Below are 24,561 nucleotides of genomic sequence, written 5' to 3' on the forward strand. Positions count from 1 at the left end.
GCTCCCTTTATCGCCTCTTCAGCGCCTGCGAGCCTTGAAGTAAGTACTGGAGAATTTTCCAGTGATAGATCAGCTAACACTGCTGTCAGTGGAAACAATGGGCCTTCGGGTGCAAGACCGGACTACGCGGGGTATCCTTCTGGTCTGTATAGTCGAGGAATTCTTCCTGTAAGTGCATCACCATCAGGATCACAGGATGTGAGGGTAGGGTATGATGGTGCTAGGATAGGTGTTCCGTGGTCAGATTTATCCAAAGTAGCTGACATTCAGCAAAGGCACAGCTTGTCATCAATGTCCGCTTCTGGGCAGAATGTCGGACCCCTGGCTCCTTTACTAGTGAGTGCCTTTATAACCATTAAGGACTTCCAATTTGTGGAAATCATATTTGGGGGGGCCGCAGTGCATTTGAAGTGGGTTTTTCGTATCTAGGAGTGTATGATTCATGCCAGGGTTATGGCTAGCATTTTCTCAGTGCAATGACTGCTGCTCTTACTAACATTGTTATTTTTAATCCACTGCAAAGCCTCCTATTCCATCAGGTCAGCAACATCGGCCTCGCATTGGTGCAGCATCTACAGGTGGAGCACTTGGGAGGGCTTTTCAGCCATCTGCCAGAATGTATCCTGGCTCCACAAACTCTGGAAGGTTAGGGCTCACCAGTGGCTGGGAACCTCGAGGAAATGGCCGCCATTGGTATGCATTTGAAAAGGAGAAGCCTTGGGGCAGAGGGAATGGGATGATGAGCAATGGGAGTCCAAGTTGGGACATTCTTAATGAGCAAAACAGGGGGCCCAGAACAACAAGAGGCCGGAATCAACGGACCACCCCTAGTGCCGTCAGATACATTCGAACGCAGGGAGCTGCTAATAGCATGCCTGAAACCGTAACCCTACCTGTGAACAAAGACCAATACAATCGTCCTGATTTTGTAACTGCATATGACAATGCAAAGTTTTTTATAATAAAGTCTTATAGTGAAGACGACATCCACAAAAGTATCAAATATAGCGTCTGGGCCAGCACTGCAAATGGAAACAAGAAGTTGGATTCTGCATACCATGAAGCACAAACATCATCTGGAATATGCCCGTTGTTCCTTTTTTTCTCAGTGAGTACATGGACATGCATCCACGAATCTCTCTCTATATTACCACTTGCGTTGGTTCTCATGCAGCAGGATGTTGTTGACATGGTTTTGAATGTGATTTCAGGTAAATGCAAGTGGGCAGTTTTGTGGTGTAGCTGAGATGGTTGGACCTGTAGACTTCAACAAAAATTTGGATTTTTGGCAGCAAGACAAGTGGACTGGCAAAGTCCCTGTCAAATGGCACATAGTAAAAGACGTGCCTAACAGCCAATTTAGGCATATTATCCTCGAGAACAATGACAACAAGCCGGTCACAAACAGTAGGGACACACAAGAGGTTAGTAGTGTTTTTTTTGAGTGACTGATATATTTTGTTTGGTGTCAGGTATTGGACTCACGCCACCAGCCAGGGAATGTGGTGGCATATTCACGGCAAGGGTTGCTGACTGCTAGTTGTGAATTTTACAGAGAAATTAGAGGTGACAAGTGTAGATGTGTTTGAAGCTGGTGATTCAGACACAAGTGACCTTTTAGTCTTGCATTTGTGAACCTTTACAAAGTTGCAGTGCTGTTTAAGAGTCTTTCGTCGTTGTGAGCTAGGATGCAGTGGTCTTGCTGGATGTTCCCTGATTGATTAGAAGAGTTCTTAGCACGACTTCACAAAGTCCAGACGGTTGCTAGCGTCACATTTTGTGATGGGCACCTGCATTTGCAAGGAAATTCTGGGTGGTCACAGATCGCAGCCAGCCAGTCATCCCGAGGGCCAACAAGAGAAGCATTCAACAGTGAGAGGGGCAGTTAAAGTGCTTAAAGTTTTGCATTTCTGGAAGAAAATTTACAAACCTTTTCACCTTGGTTATGCATGCCATTTAGCCAGCATCGCGAGAGGGGCAGTTAAAGTGCTCAAAGTTTTGCATTTCTGGAAGAAAATTTACAAACCTTTTCACCTTGGTTATGCATGCCATTTAGCCAGCATCACGAGACTTAACAATTTTGTGCCAAGGATTCCTTGACGAAACTGTTAGTCTTGCTATTGAGGACTGCTGCATTTCAGGTGGAGAAGAATGCAGCATATCTTGATACAGAGTTCTACACCCACTATTGGGCACTGACGTTAGTGGGGATGCCGTAGTATCTAGTCCATACTATGCATAATGGGGTTGATAGTTATATAGTCTTGTGGGTTTACTACCATGAGTATATAACATGCACGTTCCTAAAAGGTGAATTTGGGCATGTTCCTAGCTTCATCTAGGTATATATATAAGAATGCAGCATATATATCCCATTATGGTGCACATCTGTGAAGTGTCTCAGAAATGTGGGAGTGGGAGTGAAATTGGGAGTGCGGATCTCAGAGTACTTAACCATTAACTTAATTAAACGCCCAATGAAATTGCCTCAAAAATACCAAGACCATCAACACCACACTAGGGTCATCTTCTGTCAAAACCTTACGCTCTAATACCAATGTAACATGGGTGCGAATGCACAGCGGAAATGAAGACAACTGCTGTAGAGAGCAAAACGCAGATGAAAGAGAGAGAGATAGAAGCTGTGTAACTCTGCTATATACACCAGAGAAAATCCCGGAAATATACGTAAGAAGTGTGGGGGCAAGGAGGCCATTTTATATGGCCCCAGGCTGCTGGTTGGCCAGCCTAAAACAGCCTGACAGCAGCCCATGCTCACAACCAGCCAATGGGCAGCCCCCAACCAGCAAACAAGCAAGTCGGCCAGGTGCCTGAAGTCGGCCAAGACACCTGGACAGGTTGGGTACTAGAGCATGCAGTCGGCCAGCTTCTGAGGACAGCCGACAGCCCTCCACACCTCAAGAAAAAATGGGAAAATACATGGAGAGGAAAAATGGGAAAACACTAAAACGGGTGGGCATACCCACAACAGAGGCCCTGGTATAGTGTATAGACAGGAGATGATTGCTAACACCCCCTCTTAGCTCCTGGATGTGGAACCAACCCTAGTGAGCTGGAGTGCCGCCGGAGCATAGCCTGAGGTAGAGACTTTTGAAGAGGTCCGCCGCATTGTCCTCCGTCGAACAATAAAGAAGCAAGATCGTGAAAGTGTCAACATTGACCTACACATTAAGGCACAAAAGTTAGAGTCTATACAGTGTACACAAAACTTAAAAGTTATGAGTCATGACAAGTTAGAGTCTAGACTTGTCACTTACCTGCTTGGGACTACCCATACTAAGAATTCCCTGCATCATGCGCAAGTTAGTGCGGCAGTAGACCAACCGCTCCAACTGTCGTGTGCTCAGTCGATTGCGTATCCTCGTGTGTATGAGAGAATAGGAACTCCAGTTCCTCTCACATGCACCTGTAGAACAATCCTGGGCTAGGACCCTTAAGGCTATGGGTTGGAGATGCTCTAGTCCATACCCAAAATTGTCCCACCAAAAAAGGGGCTTCACAAGTGACTCCCTCCTCCAGCAAGTGGGAGACGAAAAGGAGGTTTGACCTCTCTGATCAACATAGCAGCCCAACTCCTCTAGAAAGGCATTGTGCTCATCAACTGGCACAGCTCGAAGCATATATCCATCCCGATCTTGTCGAAGCTCCTATCGGTGCACACTACTGGGCTGGATGTACCAATGCTGCAAACCCGTGGATTGGTTTGTGCATCCACCTCCATCTCTTCTGTGCAATCTCCATGATTTGTGCTCGCTCGTCAAATGTAATGTCTGTGCAAGCCTCCAACTCCACAAAGGCAGCTCTAAAGAAGTGGACAAGAAGGCCCATGGTGGACCCCTCGCAATCTATCATCCGCAAGAGCCTATAGAATGGAGTCATAGCAATGACAATTGCTCGGACTCTAGTCCAAAATCTCTCCTCTAGGCAAAAGCGTTGCATGGCTTTGGCCTCTTCAGTGACGTGCTCATCCCATTCGTTCCACATGGTGGAAACAACTGTCTGGCGAAGGGCGGGCCTCGCATCGTATAGACGCTCCAAAACCAGCCACATGTAGGCAAAGCGAGTGGCCGATGGCTTCTTGAAGTCAAGCCTGCTATGCTCACAAAACATAGCAAGCACCTTCACCTTTAGCATGAAGAAGTTGACAATAGATGTAGCTTGTTGCACAATTGAAACCGGCCTCTGGTAGAAACCAAAGTGCGGTAGACTAGCAATCACCCTTCCACTTGTAGTCCAGATATAAAAACAAATGTGATTGGAGCTAGAGTGTCCCAAATCTGAAAATAGAACGACACCTGTTGGCCCCAAAGCTTGGCGCCCCTTGCGGTATTTCTTTATTCAATTTCAAGAATATGTAAGGCTGAGTACAACAAAACCAGCCAAGAGAATACACCTGTATGTCCAATTTGGCAGCCCACAATACCTCTTAGCACAGAGGATTCACACACAGAGATCTGTGTCTCAAAGCAACACTCCGTGCTTCCCTCTGATCAGCCAAGACCATTCAGCAGGACAGCCTTGAGCATACATCTGGCATATCTCATGCACATGATTCCACAACTCAGCACAAACATACATTCTCTGTCCAATCTCTGTTTCCACCCTTTTCAATTTGCCATACCCCTCCTCTCACAAGGGGCCAGATAGCACAACTCTGCAGCAGCAGACATAAGCCAATGGAAAGAAAGACAGATGAACAAGTTCAGAGCTTACCAAGTCAGCACGTGGTTCTGCACCCGTGGAACAGTTCGTACCAGTCTGCACTTGACAATGACTGTCTGTACTGTTTCCCCTGCAACCACTTGACTATCGCACCAACCAAGCTCTGGAAAAGCTCTGCCTGCAACTGGAAGTGCTGTACCTGTCTGTACAGACCAGAAAATCAGCATTGTACCTGTCTGTACAGCCTGTACCAGCAGTCCACGTGGCACTGTACCTACCTGCGCTGCCTGAAACCAGCCTCTGTACTCGACTGTACCAGCTGGTACAATTCTGTACCTGCAACCAGTCGTCTGTCAACAGTCGTGTAGCTGCCTGTGCCTGCTGTCCGTACGACTGTACCTGCAGCACAGTTTCTGTCAGAACCCACAGCACCTGTACTTGCTCAGCATGTCAGCGCTGCCTGTACCAGCAGAGAAACCTGCAGCAGCCGTACTGTACTTGCTGTCGTACAACTCTGTACGGCCTGCACACGTGGGCTGTACGGGCAGGTTTGCACAGAAAATAGCAGCAAAAAACCAGCAAAAAACAGTCGACCAGCTTCTTTCCTCCTTCTCCACGCTTGAGCTTACACGACTCTCCAAAAGCAAGAGAGAGAGAGAGGTGAGAGAGGCATGCAACTCCAAAAGTGGAGTGGCCTCTCCCCAAAAATGTCCTAGGGCCCCAACTTTAATAAACATTAAAGTTCCCTAGGGGCCACTAAGGCCTAGGGGAAACCATCAATAAAACATTAAAAACATTAAAGTCTTGGTCTCCCCTTTCACATCTGAAGTGTCCACACATCATTTCATTTGTCCGGGCACCTCCCCCTCCTGAAAAATGGCAAGCGTCCTCGATTGCATTCTGGTGATACAGCAAAATATCCAAAGTGAAATATACAATATGGCAAGATCAGCGTCCCAATCTCTCTAAGCCATGCACATGTAACATCATTCACTGCAAACCAATGGCGTAGTAGTAGTCCAAGTTGTATACCACTGTGAACCATACACAACCACATCATCCCATGTGACTAGTACACATATATCATAGAAGTCCCATAAACAGATGTACTGTCAGCCATCAGTACCTTCGGGTGAGATGAAAACTGCACCAAACGACCTCTAGATGTAATCTGAGCCTGTCTGTATCAAGGGAGTGGAGGTGCTACCTCCCTCTTGAGCATCAGGTAATGCTCCAGACCCATGCTCTGCTGAACGTGAATGAGCCACAACAAGAGTCAGCTCTAACTCAAAGGCATCGAGATAAAGTTGCAAAACCTGAGGTGAATCTGTTAAGTCACCTTCCTCCATCCACTTCACATCCATCGGTGAATAGTTCTTGAACTTCACAAGATAGCGTCGGGAAACTTTACCTCGTACCTTTCTTTCCTTATGTGCCAGTCCGTGTAAATACAACTGAGCAAATCTTAACACCCTTGTGATTTGGGGATAGAGCAGAAAAGAGGCAAGCGTCACGAAACCAAGGGACTTCTTCACAATTATCTCAGCAAAACCTTGAATTCTCGACTTCACAAAGAACCAAACACAGCCACCATAACTGCAGTTGCACTCTGCAGAGACAACCAACCGCTAACAATCATTGTAGTAAATTTTTGATGAAGGCTTGAAGCTGTCTAAGTTCCAACAGAATTGCTGCCTTAGAGGTCTTAGGAAACCCACCTCCTACAAGACCCTCTCACTTTTGCAAATTCTGCTATGGGCAAACTCAAGTCAAATTCGAACAAAATAGTTGCAACAAACTTCTGCAGCTCTACTCCAACAGACTATATCCTGTTTTAATCCCTCTTCACTCCTTTTCTCTTCTATGCCCTTTCAACCTTCTTCTCGATGTCCACCATCTCACTTGCCATCATCTTTACAAGCATGCACCTCCACAATTACTCCTTGCCAAATTATAAGAGCCATTGATAACTTGATTCCCAACACACATAGCAACCCTTTTATATAGAAATCTTCCATGCTCAAACACAAAAATTATGAGGCAAAAACTCCACAAATTACATCCACAAAGTTCTTGGTAGCTTCCTTGTTGACACGAAAGACTCCATAGCCTTCATACTTGCTAAAAATCTTTATTTCAGCTTCCATGGTAGCACCATAATCTCTAAATCTTTATTTCAGCTTCCATGGTAGCACCATAATCTCTAAATCTCCATGATCAGCTCCCAAGAACCCAAATACAATCGACTCACGTGAAAAGCATTGTGAATCCTCTAGTGATCTGGTAGCTTCAAACAATAGGCTACCTCACCAATCTTTTCCAATACGTGAAAAGGCCCATAATAACGCATGCTCCACTTAGGGAATAAGCGCTCTTTACCCTTCATCTTCTTGAGTCTAGCCTTTTCAAAGCGCAAAAGAACCCAATCACCCAATGCAAACTCTAAAGCACGTCTGTGACGGTCTGTGGCTTTCTTTTGCTTCTGCTGAGTTTTCTGGAGTGCCAACTTAACTCTCCGATAAGCTTCATCCATGTTTTCCACATACTGATCAGCCTCAAAGATCTTGTCCTTTGTATGCAAGATGGGTGGTACCTTCTTCCCTCCTTCCACAATCTCAAAAGGCGCCTTGCCTGTCCAGGTATGAACAGTGTTGTTATATGCAAACTCCACCAAAGGAAGATACTTTTTCCATTGTTGCTTGTGCTCTGATACATAACACTTGAGAAGATCTAGCACTGTAGAGTTAGCCTCTTCTGACTGACCATCTGTTTGTGGATGAAATGACGATGAAAACTTGAGAGTTGTACCCATGTTGTCAAACAACTCTCTCCAGAACAAACTCGTCATCCGTGGATCACGGTCACTAATGATAGACGTAGGCAAGCCATGATACTTGAAGATGTTCGCCATGAACAACTTCACCATATGATCCACTTTGATCGTCTTACGCACGGGAATGAAATGAGCCTGCTTACTGAACCTGCATATGATAGTCCAAATGCCATCATTGCCCGTTTGTGTCCGTGGAAGATCAAATATAAAATCCATGGCAATGCTCTCCCAAGGTCTATCTGGAATAGGTAAAGGCTGTAATAACCCTGGTGTCTTTTGACGGTCAAACTTTACCTTGTGACATACGATGCATTGCCTAACAAAGGCATCAACATCTCTTCTCAAGGTTGGCCAATAAAAGAAAGTCTCCACTGCTTTTACCGTGGCGTCAATACCTCTATGACCTGCATACGGTGGAGCATGACTTTCAATCATAACCTTGAGTCGCAATGGCCTGGTAACACACAGTCTGCCATGCATCAATAAAAATCCATCTCTGAGAGTATAGTGCTCATGCCGCTGACCCTCAGACATCTGATCATACAACCTTTCAAAGTCCTCATCATGGGTATACTGCTCTTTCATTTCATCAAGTTCATGATGATAAGCAAGTGAAACTGCGGAGACCTGTGTCTTGCGTGACAAAGCATCTGCCACTACATTCTTTTTGCCTTCCACATGCACAATCTGGAAGTGAAACATAGACAAAAAGTTTGCCCAACGCATGTGCTTCTCTGAAAGCTTAGTTTGCATGAGGAAATAACGCAAGGTCTGATGATCTGTCTGCACAGTGAAATCAGCCCCAAGCAAGTAGTGTTTCCATGTAGAAAGAGCGTGAATTACAGCCAACATCTCTTTCTCATAAACCTGTAAATGCTTCTCGGCATCTTGCAATATTCTACTCTCATAGGCTATCACATGTCCCTCTTGCATGAGAACTGCCCCAATGCTACTTCCGCATGCATCACATTGGACAACAAAAGCCTTTCGGAGGTCCGGTAACACCAATGTTACCATATTATAGTAGTGATGTGTGTGAACACACTTAGGACCGCCGGGGCACTTTTTCCCTCACTAGGAGGTTTTTTCCCCCGTGCATTGTATATACGCCCATTATCTTTTAGGGTGGGGTATCTTTCATTTTTGGCACTCATAATACACTACTGTGTTGTGCTCAAGCTTCCTCATCTTCTTGAAGTTGTGTGTGCATTCCTGCAACCCTAATTCCAACAATTGGTATCAGAGCAGGCTTCCTCCTCCCGGGCAGCATCACCGGCACCTGCCGCTTCATCTCCTCCGATTGCGACGAGGTTTCACGAGCGTCTGCAGGTTAGTATATGCCGTGGGAGAGCCCGTAGGGCTTGTTCGTTTCAGAATTTTGATCTGAAGTCATTTCGCCCTCCGTTTTTGCATTCCAAGTACTGCGCAGGCAAAATCGTCCTACTGTGCAGATTTTCTGTCAAGATTAAAATCTGCAGGACAGGTGCCCATTCGTCTGTTTTGGGCTGTGCTACATAGCACAGGTCGATTTTATACAGGTTTACCTCTTACAGACAGCATTTACATCTAGTAGTACAGTCATTGGCCATGGCTGACAACAATGATGTATTCCGCATGTTGGCTGCTGAGGATAAGTTGGATGGCACCAACTATCCATTGTGGGCATATATGATGCGACATGTATTGGTAGCAAAGGGGTTATGGAACATTGTGCAGGGTATTGATGCACGTCCTATTGTGGCTGGGAATGCTGCAAACACATCAGAAACAGGTACTGTTGATGATGGTGCAGGCACAAGTGCTGTAGCAGCTGTTCGAGAACCACCACTTTCAGCAGAGCAGATTCGTTGGGATGGTAGAGATGCGCAGGCTCATGCCTTGATTGCGCTGTCTGTCAAACGTACCATTATCCCACATATTCGCTCCTGCAGGACTTCTAAGGATGCTTGGGATGTACTTGCCACATTGTATCAGGCAAGAAATGAGGCTCGTGTTGCTTACCTCCGAAAACAGTTGGAGAGTGAGCATATGAACGAAGGTGATTCTATGGATAGCTTTTTGACAAAGATCAAGGATTTCAAAGAGCAGCTCATTTCTGCAGATGAAATCCTGTCAGACAGTTCACTTGTGCAGACTGTTTTGAATGGTCTACCAGATTCTTATCAGGGTTTTGCTTCCACTCTTCGCTTGATGATGAAAGGCAATCCCAATGCCTTATCATTTGAGGAGTTAGTTTCTGTTTTGCTGCAAGAAGACCAGTCAAGGCAAAACAGGAATATTATGCGTGTCGCAGATCAAGCTTTCGTTGCTAGTCAGAGAAGCGGGAAAGGTAAAGCTGGCTTTTCTTCTAGTAAGCAGAAATCTGCAAATGCTGCGCAACCAAAGAAGGAAGACAAAGATGAGAAGAAGGGTGACAAACAGAAGACATTTTGCAAGTACTGTAAGGGAAATGATCATGTCATCAAAGCGTGTCCTAAGCTGGCTGCGAAAGAGGCTAAGAAGAAAGAGGCTGGTATGGCTGTTGCAGATGCCTCTCCTTCTAACAATGAATCTGCTAATGTTGTGCTAGATACAGAATGGGCATTCAATGCGCAGTGCAGTTATGACCCATCTTTGCATGACACATGTATGTCTGCAGTAGATTCAGATGTATGGTACTTTGACAGTGGTGCCACTAAGCATATCACCTCGCAGCGCAGTTTATTCACTTTCCTTGAGTCTGCTCCCACAGGGAATACTGTCACTTGTGCCAATAACTCCTCTTATCCCGTTGAAGGAGTTGGACAGATTGTGCTGAATGTTGCAAATGGCAACACCTTTACACTTTTTGATGCATTGTATGTGCCAGGGATCAAAAAGAATCTGCTGTCAGTCTCCGCATTTGCCAAAACAGGTTTGGTTGTAAAATTTGTGGATGACAGATGTACTGTTCATGATCTCTCTTGTGGTGACATCATTGTAGCATCTGGTTCACTATGTCGAGGGCTGTATAAGCTCAATATGGATGGCAAATGTGTAGAGGATTCAGCATGTGCTATTATGGATACGCAGGCTATTTCAGATGCAAAACTGTGGCATGCACGTTTTGGTCATCTGAATTTTGCAAGTTTGCTGCGCCTGCAGAAATCTGAAATGGTGTCTTCTTTGCCTAAGCTTGAGGCACCTGTCAAGCATGTTTGTGAGGGCTGCATATTGGGTAAAATGCAGCGTGCTTCCTTTCCCAAAGATGGATCAGTGAGAGCTGAACGCAGATTGCAGCTTGTTCACAGTGATGTTTGTGGTCCCATGCAAACTCCATCATTTGGAAACTACCTTTACTTCGTGACTTTCATTGATGATTTTACCAGGCATGCATGGGTATATCCTTTGAAGGCAAAGTCCGAAGTGTTTTTGTGCTTCAAACAGTTTTTGGTTATGGCTGAAAATGTGTCAGAAAGTAAGATGGGCACCCTCCGTTCAGATCGAGGGGGGGAGTATATGTCTTCAGAATTTAATGCATTTCTGGCTGAGCGTGGGATAAAACACCAATGTACAGTGCCGTATACACCACAGCAAAATGGTGTGGCTGAGAGAAAAAACAGGTCTCTCATGGAAATGGCAAGATGTATGGTTAAGAGTCAAAGTCTACCACATGGTTTTTGGCTTGAGGCTGTCATGTGTGCCACTTATGTACTAAACAGGTGTCCCACCAAAGCATTACAGGTTGTCACTCCATATGAGGCTTGGCATAGCCGCAAGCCATCTGTTGGCCATTTACGTGTTTTTGGTTGCCTGGCATATGCATTAGTGCCTGTGCAACATCGCAGAAAATTGGATGACAAAGCTGTCAAATGTATTTTTGTTGGATATAGTGCTGAGAGCAAAGGCTATCGTTTGTATCATCCACAGACAAAGCGCATTTTGGTTAGCCGTGATGTTGTATTTGTGGAAGATGCAGTTCAGCCCTTGGTTTCATGTACTAAGGAGACAGATATCAGCTCACGTGATGTCTATGATACATTGTTGCCTCTTTTCAGTGGTGCACAGTCAAGTGCAATACCTCATGAGGCAGTTTTTCAGCCTATGCAGGTTTTAAATGATGGCACAGATCAGCCTATATCTGATGCAGATGTGCATGATGCACTTGAGGATGAGAGACAAGAGATTGAGGGCTCTAGGAACATGCCTAGATGGCTGGTGCAGACTTTGCGTGACAGCAAGTTGGATGCCCCTTTGTCTAGTCGCACTCGTTCTGGCTCTCATGGTGCCTCTTATGCGTCAGATTGTTATGCATTGGCTGTTTCTAGTATGTACGATGAAAGTGAGCCTGTTTCATTTGATGAGGCACAAAGTTCAGAAAATTGGATGGCTGCTATGCAAGCAGAATACGATGCTATTATGAAGAATAGTACATGGTCTTTATGTGACTTGCCCCCTGGCAAGAAGGCCATTGGCACTAAGTGGGTATACAAATTGAAGCGTAAGCCTGATGGCACAGTGGATCGCCATAAGGCTAGGCTTGTTGCAAAAGGTTATGCTCAAGAGAAGGGCATTGATTTTGATGAGACTTTTGCTCCCACATGTCGTATGACCACTGTTCGTAGCATCTGTGCATTAGCAGCTCATAATGGTTGGAATGTACATCAGCTGGACATAAAGACTGCGTTCTTAAATGGAGATTTGCATGAGGAGGTGTATGTATCGCAGCCTCGTGGTTTTGTTCAAAGAGGGCAGGAAAACAAAGTGTGCAGGTTAAAAAAGGCTTTATATGGTTTAAAGCAAGCTCCACGAGCTTGGTATGAAAAAATACATGCATATTTGACTGCACATGGGTTTCAGAATAGTCCAACAGAAAGCACTTTGTATGTTAAACGTGTGGATGGTGTACATCTAATCATTGCTCTCTATGTCGATGACATGCTGCTCACAGGACCAAATGAGAGTCATATTGCTGATTTTAAGGCTGATTTGAATGCCTCTTTTGAGATGTCAGATTTGGGGCATTTGCATCATTATTTGGGGATACAATTTAAGCAGTGTGATGGAGGTATTGCTTTGTGTCAGACAAAGTATATTGAAACATTGTTGCGGAGATTTGGCCTTGAAGACTGCAAGCCTATTGCTACTCCAATGGAGACAGGTTTGAAGTTGAGTCTTCATGATGCTGGAGATCACTTTGATGTCACACTCTATCAGACAGCTGTTGGTTGCCTCATTTATGTATGCATTACGAGGCCAGACATTCAGTTTGCAGTCTCACAGGTGAGCAGATTTATGCATAGCCCAGGCATTAAGCATTGGCAGGCAGTGAAGCGTATCTTTCGCTATTTGAGTGGTACTCGGCATCTTGGGTTGTTTTATCCCAAGGGGGGATCATTGCCGCCAGATTTACATGCTTTTTCAGATTCTGACTGGGCTGGTTGTTATGACACACGCGTGTCCACGAGTGGTTTTTGCTTCATGCTTGGAAGCTCATGCATATCATGGTTGAGCAAGAAGCAGCCTACTGTGGCCACTTCTAGTTGTGAAGCTGAGTACAGGGCAGCTTTCACAGCTACGGTTGAGTGTGTGTGGCTCAGACGCCTTATGGCTGATTTGGGTGTTGGGCAGCCATCTGCCACCACCATCTTCACTGACAGTCAGAGCGCATTGGCAGTTGCGCGGAACCCAGTGTTCCATGCTCGTACGAAGCACATTGAGGTGCACTACCATTATGTCAGGGAGAGACTCTCTGCAGGAGAGATCAGTTTGGCTTATGTGCCAACACAGGATAACCTTGCAGACCTTTTCACAAAGGCTCTGCCTCGTGAGAAGTTCGAAGCTTTTCGCAAAGCTTTGGGCTTACTCCCTTTTGTGGATTCGTCCACATAGCTAGACACTTCCCTATACATGAGTGCTAGCTCTTGTTCACCGCATCACTCCAGGGGGGATTTGTTACCATATTATAGTAGTGATGTGTGTGAACACACTTAGGACCGCCGGGGCACTTTTTCCCTCACTAGGAGGTTTTTTCCCCCGTGCATTGTATATACGCCCATTATCTTTTAGGATGGGGTATCTTTCATTTTTGGCACTCATAATACACTACTGTGTTGTGCTCAAGCTTCCTCATCTTCTTGAAGTTGTGTGTGCATTCCTGCAACCCTAATTCCAACAACCAATACTGGATCGGAAGTAAGCTTTTCTTTGAGCTTTTTGAATGCTGTAATTTCCCGATCAGCCCATCTAAACGGAGTTGCCTTCTTTGTCAAGGCATGAAGAGGCGAAGCAATTTCAGCAAAATACCGTATGTACCGCCTGTAATAGGAACACAATCCTAGAAAGCTACGTACATCATGCACGGTTCTCAAATCTGGCCAATTAAGAATTGCTTCCACCTTTGCTGGATCCATACGGACTCCATGCTTAGACACAATATGTCCCAAGAAATGTATCTCTTGCAAAAAGAACTCACTCTTCTTGCCATTAACAACCAACCTATGGTTCTTGAGTTCTGCAAACACAATGGCCAAATGCATTCTATGCTCTTCCTCAGTTTGTGAATGCACAATCATATCGTCAAAGAATGTGCCCACAAACGCTCTATGAGGCCTGAAAATCCTATCCATCATTCTGTTAAATGTGGCAGGTGCATTTGTCAAACCAAACGGCATAACCAAGAACTCATACAACCCAAACGTGGTTCGGAATGCTGTCTTATGCACATCCTCGGGTCTAATACGTATCTGATGATACCCGCTTTTCAAGTCAATGGGACTAAAGACTGTGGAGCCCTGTAAGCGGTCCAAAATGTCATCGATCCTCAGTATGGGGAATCGATTCTTGATGGTGTTCTTGTTCAGCGCCCTAGGTGAGCAAAAGGGTGATGAGCTAGGCTGTATCAACCCTTTATTCAAAAGGGTGATGAGCTAGGCTGTATCAACCCTTTATTCAAAAGCTCTTGTACCTGACTCATAATTTCTTCTTGTTGGGCTGCACTAACACGGTACGGCGGTCTATTTGGTGGAGTACTACCAGGAATTAGATCAATGGCATGATCTTCTGGCCTCTCAGGAGGAAGTTCCCTTGGCAATGACTCGGAAAAACAATCTTGGAACCCACATAAGAAATCAGTCCTGTCCTTATCTAACATAGACAAATTAGACTTAGACTCATCATCTTGTGCATCCTTTACATAAATCAAGTACGCGGAAAGATGCTTTTTCATTACTGATGAAATTGTCGAAGCGGAAACAATAGGAACAGATTCCCCTTTAAGTTTTACATCCAAAACATGTTCTTTCCCTCTATGAGTCAGAGTGATTTTCCTATTGTATGTTCCACCACCGCATGTACTCTGTGGCACCATGGCATACCCAACAAAACATCACAGCCATTCAGAGGCATGATGAAAAATTCTTCGCTGTCCACATAACCTTGCAAATGAAGCCTGAGCTTCCCAATGATAGGAGTAACGGGTTCTGCATACCTTGGACAAGCCATGTTAGCCTCATATAACGGCCCCATCTCCTCTGCACGAATCCCCAATCGGCCAGCCAAATCTAGTGAAATGAAGTTGGCTCTAGCACCTGTGTCAAAGAATATCAAGGCATTCTGATCTCTCACTTTGCCCCATGCCCTGCACAACTCTGTCTCTTCACCACCTGGCTGTTCCCCCACAAGATCAGGAACTAACCCTGCAAAAGGTTTTGGTTTCTTTGACTTGGGCTCTCCTTTATTGTCAGAGTCCTTTTGGGACTTTCTCTTGGGACAATTGAATGACATATGTCCCTCTTTAGTACAATAAAAACATTTTCGAGCATCTCTCAAAGCCTGTCTTTCCTCAGCAGTTCTCTTGGGCATTGGCAACTTCTTATACCGCGTCTCTGAAGACCCTTTAGCATCACGTGAAGCATGCCCAGATTTTTCAGCTTTCTTGCTCGAGTTCTTACTTCCTTTAAACCCAGATGAACCTCCAGTGAGTAACGCATTAGCTGTCATAGCATTCTCTATCATCTGTGACATGTTCGTTACTCGAGTCTTGATACAATAATCTCGCATCTCTTTGGGCAGCCCACAACAATACTTCTCTACCTGCTCAGACAAAGGCACTGCACGGTAAGAAGTCACTGGGAGTAAAGCTTCCCAAAACTTCTTGTTATAATCTTCCAAATTTTCACATTTGGAAGCATCCAACTTGTGCCATGCAGTCATAACATCCACCTCAAATGTAGATGTGAGCCATAAGGAAGAGAAGACATGTTTAAATTATACCCAAGTAGTGGGTGCTATGCCCTGCAGAACAGTGTTGCCAGGCGTTTCTGAAACGGCAGGTATGAAATGGGTTTCATACGTTTTGAAACGTTTCATAAAAGGTAAGAAACGGGTACAAAAAGGTTTCACACAAAATAGAAAAAGCATGTATATTTTTAACTTGAAATATACAAAAGAAAAAACTGTTGACATAACTTATAAGAGACCACATTGAATTCATTTCAATAAAAACAAAATACATGTAAGATATGATGATATCACAAATCACGTGGGTGATCACTGATGACTAAACAGAAATCAAAAGCATCACCACGTGGGTGATGATTCATGACTCAAAATCCAAGATCAAAATAAATAACATGTCCAAAGTTCAAACTAAATAACATGTCCAAATAAAATGATATTGGCAGCTGCTAGCTACTATCTGCATCCTCATCTGCATCCTCATGCTCATCCTCATCTCCATCTTCTGCCTCTGCAGCCTCACTCTCAAGGTCACTGTCGGTAGCCGAGTCCTCAAATGCCTCATCCTCTAGAGGTGCAGGTGCACCACTAGTACTAGCCTCTCGAGAAGATCGTGTAGTGCGAGCCGGAGCCATGATCTCCTCATAGAGCATAGAATAGATGTCTCTCTCCGGAGCCCGAGCCACCATATCTAGACTCGAAGGTGACATTGTTCCAAAGAGAATCACCTGTTCGAGGCATCCTACAAGGCGGGGATAAATGTAGATTGTTGGCCCTACAAGTGCGACACAGAACATAAACTAATCTCATTATATGATTCATGATTTTAATTGCCATCTTGGCCAACAATAGAGCAAGGGGAAGAGAAGGTAGATAGCCTTAGAAGTTAGGCCTCAATAGAGCAAGGGTGGACCGTGGAAGATATGCCATAAATATTGATGGAAGAGAAAAAAGTGTGCTGCTTTGTGAGTTGTGGAGAGAAAACCAACATAAAGCAAAACATGACATTACCCCTTTGGAAGACCTCCACAAGGCCCAAGGACACCAAGGAGCAGGCGGGCTGACACGAGCGATGGCAGGTTGGCACACAAATTGGCGAAGTCACAGGCGGCCGCCACTGGGAAACGTGAACGAAAGTGTGCCGTACGAAACGATTTGTTTTTTAGGTTTTTAAAATATGCATGATGAAAAAAACGCGTTTCGTACAGGACGAAACGTTTCGTACGTTTCGAACCTGTATGAAACGCATTTCTATGCAACTGTGAGTAGACCACCATTGCAAAGCATTGCCTTTGAGGAAAGTTCACCTTAGAGGACTCCGTGTAATTCCCACCAGAAAAAGCAGCATCAAACTGCTGTAAAAAGGTAAGTGCTTTTAATTTATCTTTGGCTCCACTGAATGTATCAAACTTCACAGCAGCTCCCTCTTCCTTATAATCCTTCGCCTTTCCCATAGGCGTTAGATTATCATATGGAAGTGGCTTCGCAAGATTGCTGCCCCCAACATTCATGCCCATCATAGGGTCAACATTACCCATTCCCACACCTGGCATGCCATACATTCCAGCCATGTTTCCAAACATACCATTATGCATACCTGGTTGCATACCACCATACATATTTGCTTGCATTCCAGGTTGCATGCCCCCAAACATATTTCCTTGCATACCGGACTGCATACCACCATACATATTCCCCTGCATACCAGGCTGAAAATTAGCTCCAAAAGTCCCTGGCATACCCATGCCTCCCTGAGGATAACCCCCAGTCATAGATTGAAACACAGAGCCACCACCAAAATAACCTGGATGCATAGTCTGCCGAGGAATAGATGGCTGTCCAAAGAAGGAACTCTAAGAGTTAGCACCATAAGCATGCTGCATGTTCGGAAACTGTCCAAAAGATGGATCCTGTGGGATGGCACCACTATGACCCTGAGGAAGGTTCTTAGAACGCACCTTCTTCTTCTTCTTTTCGGGCTCTGTACGGGATCTCATAAATTCAGCAAACTTCTCACTTTGTGTGAGCTGCATAAACACATCCATAACACTAGCCAAACGATCTATAAACTGAGCATCATCATCCTCCTTACCAAGTACATCTTCTGGCTGTGTTACATCCTCATAATGCTCATCATCTGCAACCTGTTCTCCTGCAAAAATATCCTCAGATACATTTCTCTCAGGAGAGGTCTCTTGCTCTTCCTCTTCATGATAAAAGTACTCATCTTTTGTATCAGACATGTTGCTGAATTTTTCAGCGATGACTTTCCTGGAGTCAACCACACGAGCTCACCCCCTTAAGAAAGTTGATGATTGGTCCCGGCAACGGAACCTGGAAATCGGCCTTTGGTAGAAACCAAAGTGCGGTAGACTAGCAATCACCCTTCCACTTGTAGTCCAGATATAAAAACAAATGTGATTGGAGCTAGAGTGCCCCAAATCTGAAAATAGAACGACACCTGTTGGCCCCAAAGCTTGGCGCCCCTTGCGGTATTTCTTTATTCAATTTCAAGAATATGTAAGGCTGAGTACAACAAAACCAGCCAAGAGAATACACCTGTATGTCCAATCTGGCAGCCCACAATACCTCTTAGCACAGAGGATTCACACACAGAGATCTGTGTCTCAAAGCAACACTCTGTGCTTCCCTCTGATCAGCCAAGACCATTCAGCAGGACATCCTTGAGCATACATCTGGCATATCTCATGCACATGATTCCACAACTCAGCACAAACATACATTCACTGTCCAATCTCTGTTTCCACCCTTTTCAATCTGCCATACCCCTCCTCTCACAAGGGGCCAGATGGCACAACTCTGCAGAGCAGACATAAGCCAATGGAAAGGATGAACAAGTTCAAAGCTTACCAAGTCAGCACGTGGTTTTGCACCCGTGGAACAGTTCGTACCAGTCTGTACTTGACAACGACTGTCTGTACTGTTTCCCCTGCAACCACTTGACTATCGCACCAACCAAGCTCTGGAAAAGCTCTGCCTGCAACTGAAAGTGCTGTACGTGTCTGTGTACAGACCAGAAAATCTGTCCGTACAGCATGTGCCAGCAGTCCACGTGGCACTGTACCTGCCTGCGTTGCATGAAACTAGCCTCTGTACCCGACTTTACCAGCTGGTACAGTTTTGTACCTGCAGCCAGTTGTCTGTCAGCAGTCGTACAGCTGCCTGTACTTGCTGTCCGTACGACTGTACCTGCAGCACAGTTTCTGTCAGAACCCACAGCACTTGTACCTGCTCAGCATGTCAACGCCGCCTGTACCAGCAGAGAAACCTGCAGCAGCCGTACTGTACTTGCTGTCGTACAACTCTGTACGGCCTGCACACGTGGGCTGTACGGGCAGGTTTGCACAGAAAACAACAGCAAAAAACCAGCAAAAAACAGTCGACCAGCTTCTTTCCTCCTTCTCCACGCTTGAGCTTACACGACTCTCCAAAAGCAAGAGAGAGAGAGGTGAGAGAGGCATGCAACTCCAAAAGTGGAGTGGCCTCTCCCCAAAAATATCCTAGGACCCCAACTTTAATAAACATTAAAGTTCCCTAGGGGCCACTAAGGCCTAGGGGAAACCATCAATAAAACATTAAAAACATTAAAGTCTTGGTCCCCCCTTTCACATCTGAAGTGTCCACACATCATTTCATTTGTCCGGGCACCCCAAATGTGAATCTTTTAATATTTTTGCTCAGCAACCACCATGCCCACACTTGTGCTGTTCCATTTTCACAGGGCCATGACATCAATTCTCTTCACCCACATGAGCTTCGCCACATCCTCCATGAGTATGTCAATGCAATGACTCGCACATGGAGTCCACACAATGGTGGGGAATTCCGCCTCAAGCAAGCGGCCCATGCGTCGACAATTTGATGCATTGTCGGTGATGACTTGCACCACGTTTTGAGCCCCAACCTACATGGTAGATAAATCATATGAGTTGAGGGCTTTGCACAAATGACAAAATCAGCCACACTTAAGTAAAATAATGCTTACCTCTATGATCGCTTGCCTAATATGGCGGTAGATGAAACTCCCGGTAGTCTTTCTCCCCCTTCTCTTGGTGTCAACTGCACGCAAGAAGTATGTGCCAAGCGGGCAAGACACAAGGATGTTGATAATGCCACGCTTCCTTTGATCACTCCATCCATCTGGGAGAATAGAACATCCATACTTCGTCCATGCGGCTCGAATCGGGTCAAGGGCTCGATCAATTCTCTCCTTCTCTTCATCAATCTTCCTCGTGCGCATAGCCGTGTAAGAGACCCCCGTCCACCCCTCACATGGGCCCACATTCGCAATCGCCGTCACCATCTTCTTCCATTGCTCCTTTTGGAGTACATTGAAGGCAAGATTGCATTCAATAATGGTGCGAGCAATCTCTATCTCCGCAAGGCGTTGCCGCTCCTTAAGGAATGCAACCGAACCTCTCACACTACCCGTGACTTGGTGGAGAGAGGGTTGCACCCCTTCAGCCTTTTGCCTGGTGCGGAGGCGGACCGTGAATCCGTGGAAGTGGCAGTGGAGGATACACCAATGAAAGAACCGGTGGCCGCTTCATCATGTGCCGATGGTGGTGCTAGTGGTGGTGCCGGTGTGTGTGTTGATGATGCTCCTCTACTTGAATTTGAGCCGCCGCTCATCTTCCACAAAATGTCATTGGCAATGCTTTGCAGAATCTCCTTGAATGGGGCAACTTGTCCCCCAATCTTTGAAAGGTGTTGGAGAAGCCTTGTTGCACCACTGGTGTATGACTTGCCGCAATATCGGCATGTCCAATGATGGGAGTTGGACTTCTTGGTGTCCTTCTCCACATTGAGGCAATGCAAATCAAAAGCCTCATGCTTCTCCCGAGGCATGATGGATAAGAGAAGGGCTAAAGCGTGGAGTAGAGGAGAAAGCGTAGAGAAGATGAACTATGGGAAGAGCTTGGAGGAAGAGAACTTGGAGTAGAGGCTCAAGTGGGATGGAAGGAGCTTGGAGGAGGGTGGAGGAGGGTGGAGGAGAGGCTTGGAGTAGAGGTTTGGTCCTTGAGGCTTGGAGTAGATGGAGGGTGGTGGAGGAGAGGCTTGGAGTAGAGGCTTGGTCCTTGAGGCTTGGAGTAGATGGAGGGTGGTGGAGGAGAGGCTTGGAGTAGATGGAGGAGAGGCTTGGTCCTTGAGGCTTTTATAGAAGGACTCAGGAGAGATGAAAGGAAAACAGCCAAAAAAACGGGCAGAAAACGGTTAGAAAAAACGGGCAAAAAAACGGCTATTTCCAACAAGCAGAAACAGGGCAAAATCGTACCTGATCGTACGGTACCGCACGGAACGAATCGTACGTACGATCTGATCCGTACGACGTACGAAACTAAGCTTGTGTGAACATATGCATCACTCCCAAATACATGGAAATGGGAGACATTTGGTTTACTGCCAAAATACGCCTCAAAGGGAGTCATGTTCGGTACTGAAGTCGTCGGAGAACGGTTGAGGATATGGACAGCCGTAGCCACAGCCTCTCCCCAAAGTGGACGAGGAAGATCACGATGCCCCAACATCGTCCTCGCCATCTCCACCACAGTCCTGTTCTCACACGCAACTACTCCATCCTCTGAAGGCGAACCTGTATTGGCCAGCTCTCGCTTGATGCCATGTTCCGCACAAAACCGCACAAATGCATTGGAAGAAAACTCTCCTCCTTTGTTAGCCCGAAGAGTCTATTTGCAAGCTAGACTCTTTCTCCACCATCACATGCCACTCCTTGAACCGAGCAAAAGTTTGGTCCTTCTGGGAAAGGAAATAAACCCAAGTGAATCTGCTACAACAATCATCAAGCAGCAGCATGAAATACAAAGAACCTCCCAAGGATGGCGTCTGTAACTCGCGGCGGCGGTGCCCGGGGGACTAGGGCCTTTGACACACTTGTTGATACCATCAATGCATATTAAAACATTTAAACATGGCCACAGCCTTAACACATATCCATCATCACTTTGCATAAAACATAAAGCTGGACAAAATATCCACAAATGCTGAAAATGGAGTTTGCACGTGTGACACCGCATAGAGGCCGGAATGGGCCGACCCCCCCCTTGGAGTATTTTATTACCCAAGGAGAATAATATCATGTACAAGCTTTGAGGGCCTTACTCTCACCACGGGAGATGCCGGATTATCCCTATACAAATGCCATAACACAGCCCAACACAAGGCTACCAAGACGGAACATAGGCTGTAGAAATGCCGAGCCAACAATATAATCCATATACCTCCGTGTGGGTACTGATTCTTCCCCAAAAACCACGGGTCTTCATGCAATAGAAAGGGTACAGCAAGTACAACTTCTCCATTCAGCCGGTACAGCAGGTACAATGGCTGGTGCAGCTAGTACAGTGGCTGGTACAGCAGGTACAGTGGCTGGTACAGCCGGTATGGTGGCTGGTACAGCTGGTACGGTGGCTGGTACAGCAGGTACAGCAAGTACAAAAGATGGTACAGCAAGTACAGTGGTTGGTACAGCCGATATGGTGGCTGGTACAGCAGGTACAGCAAGTACAAATGCTGGTACAACACATACAATGGCTAGAAATCATAATAAATGATTGAATACCCTTGCCTTCAGTATTTCTTCGCGATGGAAGCCTCCAAAACAGTCCCCAACAGCCGGTATTCTTCATGGGCAGCCTTCAAGAGAGAGAGAAAGAGAGTAGCCATCATTAGGGCAGCCTGTAACGGTGGTAGAGGCTAGTGTGCAGCAAGAGAGCCTCTATTAATGAAGAGAGAGGGCTCCAATTTATAGATTTGGGCCTCCCATGAGCTAAAATGGCAAGAGAAGGCTACGATGACAAGTGGAGAGCCACACAATAGTTGAAGTGACAAGTGTGAGGCCACTTGTCTCACTTTGATCCACTTTATAACAAGTGTCAGGCCACTTGTCTCACTTTGGTCCACTTTCTTGCCACATGTCCCAATCTAAGAGATGGGTCCTTCCATAATCTTTACCTCTAAAAATATCCCAACTGGTAGACATTCTATCATAGGCACTTTGCCAACTCTTGGTATCTGCTCAATTCCAGATGTAATGACGCGAACAGAATTTCCATCGGAGTCGGGCCAAAAATAGCAACTCTCCTAAATTTTAGGAGTGTGGTCCTTTGTATTCTAGGATAATCCCCCATTCCCAAAGCTTGTACTTTCCAAATATTTAGGCATCCTGGAGTCCGCCAGACCCCTTTCAGACTGGGAAATGTCCAGGCTGGTGACATCCTCCCCAACTTCTTCAGTCCCATAAGTCCAGATATCATAATCATGTCCCAAGTAAATGGGCGAGACAAATCAGTCCCATAAGTCCAGATATCATAATCCATGTCCCAAGTAAATGGGCGAGACAAAAGAGTCCCATAAGTCCAGATATCATAATCCATGTCCCAAGTAAATGGGCGAGACAAAATAAGTCTCCTGCCAACAAGACATCGGTCCACAAGACCCTTGGCATAGACATAAGTCCCGTCATGTCCACTTTACCACTTGCACTCCGTGTTGGTACTCTGACCACACACCTTGGATGAGAGGTGGGCTTACAAGAGACACACAATGAGCCAAAACGGCCGACCTCTCCCTTGAGTAAATTGTATTACTATTGGAGAAATTCAATACATAGCTTCACGGGCATCCATTACCAAATCCTCCATGCCAATGCATATGAAATTCAGCATTTAGAAAACAATGGTATGTCGATGTAGATCACCAAGGAGCTGCTTGACGCCCGGCCCGACTTCAGTGCCCATATTCTCTACCATTGGCTCTATGTTCTACCAAGCAAGGTAGCAACATCTTGAAGAGCACTTAGGTCAAGAGAAATACTACACAGGGCGGCTAAACAAGGAGTCCTGAAAACAATCACTCGCAGGCATAGATAACCTGGTGTTCCATACGCATTTCTGCTACACATAGTTTATAGGCATTTCGGCCACCAACTCACACTACCCTCTCAAGTGCCCATGTTCCCTTCCATCTGCTCTCTATTGTTCCACCCACACATGGTAGAAACAATCTTCAAGAGAGTACGTAGGACAAGAGAACACTACACAGGGTATACTGTGCTTGTCACTACCCTTTGAAGTGCCCATGTTCCCTTCCATCTGCCCTCTATTGTTCCACCCTCACATGGTAGAAACAATCTTCAAGAGAGCACGTAGGACAAGAGAACACTACACAGGGTATGTGAATCATGAGTTCCATAAGTCCAATGCATCCCAAATAAAGGGAGCCAAAAAGAATAATCCATCCCAGTAAAAGGGAGCCATAAACATAATCCATAAACCTGAGGATGGATCCAAATCCCTAGAAAAGAAGTCCAGGAATCCATAGACCTGTATACCATAATCCTTGTATACCATAAGTCTTACCACATACTCCGTGCTAACCACACACCTTGGAGTAGAGGTGGACTTTATCCATAAAAGCATCATATCCATGAGATAACTAAAGATTTCTTCTCTATAAACTCGGACAGATTCGTCCATAGAAATTGCTTGTGAAGCCCAATATCCATATAAATCTCGTCCAAGAAAGAAATCTCCATTGATATAATCCATCCCAATAAAGGGAGCCATAAATAATGTTTCCCTGAAACCATCTCAAGGCAAACAATAACACCTTTCTCCTTGCATAGCTATACAAGGGTTAGTGAACATAAAAAACACTTCATAGCAAAAGCACTAACTTTGCAAACTCAAAGTATACTTAGCTTTTCTTTGCCAGGTTGGTCATGAAGCCAAAAGAATTATCTCATCACCATATCCTTAAGATATCCTGAGATATATCTCCATATTGCTTGTGTGTAAGCTTGATAATAT

General features: G+C 45.5%; 2 protein-coding genes across 3 annotated transcripts in view; both read left to right on the forward strand.

The window, feature by feature from the left end:
• Nucleotides 1-24,561, forward strand: part of LOC147606486 (YTH domain-containing protein ECT4-like) — a 52,650-nt gene that overhangs the window by 2,360 nt on the left and 25,729 nt on the right. For both annotated transcript variants that reach the window (XM_086791726.1, XM_086791727.1), the window contains exons 6-8: nucleotides 1-336; nucleotides 524-1,108; nucleotides 1,212-1,424. The exon at nucleotides 1-336 is cut by the window's left edge and continues 177 nt beyond it. In XM_086791726.1, coding sequence (XP_086647852.1) covers nucleotides 1-336; nucleotides 524-1,108; nucleotides 1,212-1,424 — 1,134 coding nt within the window. The remainder of the gene's footprint in view (nucleotides 337-523; nucleotides 1,109-1,211; nucleotides 1,425-24,561) is intronic.
• LOC147606487 (uncharacterized) lies at nucleotides 18,762-21,574 on the forward strand. The gene is made up of 2 exons (XM_086791729.1): nucleotides 18,762-20,743; nucleotides 20,803-21,574. The coding sequence occupies exon 1, from the start codon at nucleotides 19,740-19,742 to the stop codon at nucleotides 20,502-20,504; it is 765 nt and encodes a 254-aa protein (XP_086647855.1). The 5' UTR covers nucleotides 18,762-19,739; the 3' UTR covers nucleotides 20,505-20,743; nucleotides 20,803-21,574.

This window comes from Cibotium barometz, chromosome 57 (genome assembly GCF_041138505.1).
Source record: "Cibotium barometz isolate CiBa-2024 chromosome 57, ASM4113850v1, whole genome shotgun sequence".
NCBI lineage: Eukaryota > Viridiplantae > Streptophyta > Polypodiopsida > Cyatheales > Cibotiaceae > Cibotium > Cibotium barometz.

What these genes read in the sequence shown, in the direction of transcription:
- LOC147606487 (XM_086791729.1), top strand. Translation starts at nt 19,740, where the DNA reads ATGGCGGTAGATGAAACTCCCGGTAGTCTTTCTCCCCCTTCTCTTGGT.